The sequence below is a fragment of the Penaeus chinensis genome, chromosome 16 (assembly GCF_019202785.1).
Source record: "Penaeus chinensis breed Huanghai No. 1 chromosome 16, ASM1920278v2, whole genome shotgun sequence".
NCBI lineage: Eukaryota > Metazoa > Arthropoda > Malacostraca > Decapoda > Penaeidae > Penaeus > Penaeus chinensis.
Window position 1 is genome coordinate 3,226,700 of NC_061834.1, and position 2,216 is coordinate 3,228,915.

A 2,216-nucleotide genomic window follows, 5' to 3' on the forward strand; every position below is an offset into this window, starting at 1 on the left:
TCTCTCTCTCTCTCTCTCTCTCTCTCTCTCTCTCTCTCTCTCTCTCTCTCTCTCTCTCTCTCTCTCCCCGTATTCGTGTGTGTGTGTGTGGTGTGTGTGGGGGGGGGGGGGGGGGCAGGTAGGTGGGTGTTCTTGCATGTGTGCGTATAGGTGCATGTGTGCTTGGGCGTAGATGTTTGAACGGATCCGTATGTGTGGATGTGTCCGTCTGTGTGAATAAGCAATGAATCTATATATATATATATATATATATATATATATATATATATATATATATATATATATATATATATATATATATATATTGTATTTTAACATTAGATTTCACTCCGTTTTCTTTAATTAGCTGGTATGGGTTATGAAATCGACATATTTTTGTATGAACATTATATCAACATTCTGTTAAATATACTAGTGTTAATAATAGATCAATAATTTATATAACCAGCCAAATGGAAAATCCAAGTAATTCTATCAAACGGTAATATACCAATATACAAGAAACAAATTAAAGTTTCTCTCTTGCGCAACCCGTATTTATCGGAGTCCTTGACATTGAAACAGCTGACGAAGGACGATAAAGACACAGGCCCTAGAAAGCAGCCAAGGAAGACCTTTTCTACAAAATTCAGCGTAATGGCAGGAGGATCGAGGGCTGGACAGTATGTAGTTTTATGTATATTTTGTGTTCATTATTTTCATTCACGACATAACCAACGTTAATAGTTAATTATGTAATATGTACCCCCATAGAAACGGAAAGTTATTCTTTTTATGGCTCCCGTAGGATTGTATTTGATTTTTTTTTTCATATTACAATTAGTTATATTGTCTTGATTGTTGAAAAGTTTATGTCTCTAATGGACATACATTCTGTTATATGTTGGAGTATGATCAAAACTGTATGACATTGCCCTGAAGGTCAAAACTGTCCTTTAAATAATGACATGATCTCAGTCCGTTTACTTAATAGAAACCATTTAGATTAATAGGCTTACTTATGCGCTCATTCCAACAAAATTCTTGCATTAGGTTTTTTGGACATATTCACTTATGATTCCACAATCTTAAGACATTTATGAAGAATAATCATGGTATTTATTCCAAAAGTTCCATGTTGTATATACTTATTCTTTAGTGTACATATATATTTAGTAACTGGCAATGTAAGGTGTATATATGTATATATTGTTGTATTAATCCGCAACTGTTTTTTCTTTATAAAATACCAGCAAGCCTGATTCTTCATGCATATATATACCACTTCACTTTGAATAATTGCTGTATATAACTAGTTATGAAGATAACAAATATAATATTTAATCATGCTGGTAACTACCAAGGTTCAAATCATTCTTACCTCCATCTATTAACCCCAAAGATCTGGCTGACATGACCATAACATCATGAAAAAATTGGTTTGAGGGGTGGGTGATGTGAACATACCATCATGGGAAAATTTGGCTATGGGCCAGAGTGACACAAACTTGCTATCAAGACGGGACAGAGTCGCAATGAATGCATTATATCTTTCAATAAACATGTGTGAAAAGTACTGTCCATGAGCCATGACTGGAAGAGCACCTGCTTCAGGGAGGACATTATTTCTATACTCAGTATGCTATTCCTGCCCACTTGACTCATGATGCAGGTTGTATTCCAGAAAATTACATATTATAATAAAATAAAAGAATGACTCAAATAACAAAATGTTACTTATTGTTATTATTATTGCATTGACTTATAGACTAGGGAGATGATCTGAAGTCTGTACAAGAAAACGGTCAAACACCATCTGGATAATGCAAATCAAATGACAGATATAGACAGTGGAACATTGGCATAATAGCTAAAAACACATGGAGTCTTGTCACCCCACATGAGTGTTCATATGCACCTGGTCTGCAAGCCACACACCTTTCAGAGTGTTTGATCACATAAGCCTAATACCTGTATTTTAGGCTACATGTTTTCAATGAAGTATCCAGATCCAATGGGTTAAGACCTCCTGTCTGTTCATTTGTATGTCAAAGAATTACCCATGCTCCACCTACATAGCATGGAAGGAGCAAACATGACAACTCACAAACATAGCTCTTTAATTTTTGTTGATATACATCTACTTATAAGTCTGTCTTATAATTCACTACTAAAACTGTCTACTGCTACTGGCAGCAACACTATACAATTACATATTTAATATATTAGATTTTGTA

At 34.5% G+C, this 2,216-nt stretch overlaps 1 protein-coding gene across 3 annotated transcripts in view; it reads left to right on the forward strand.

The window, feature by feature from the left end:
• The first annotated feature begins 548 nt into the window (after positions 1–548).
• LOC125033337 (probable phosphorylase b kinase regulatory subunit beta) overlaps positions 549–2,216 on the forward strand; it is a 43,620-nt gene continuing 41,952 nt past the window's right edge. For all 3 annotated transcript variants that reach the window (XM_047624747.1, XM_047624746.1, XM_047624748.1), the window contains exon 1: positions 549–662. In XM_047624747.1, the coding sequence (XP_047480703.1) occupies positions 637–662 (26 nt within the window). In that variant the 5' untranslated portion in view covers positions 549–636. The remainder of the gene's footprint in view (positions 663–2,216) is intronic.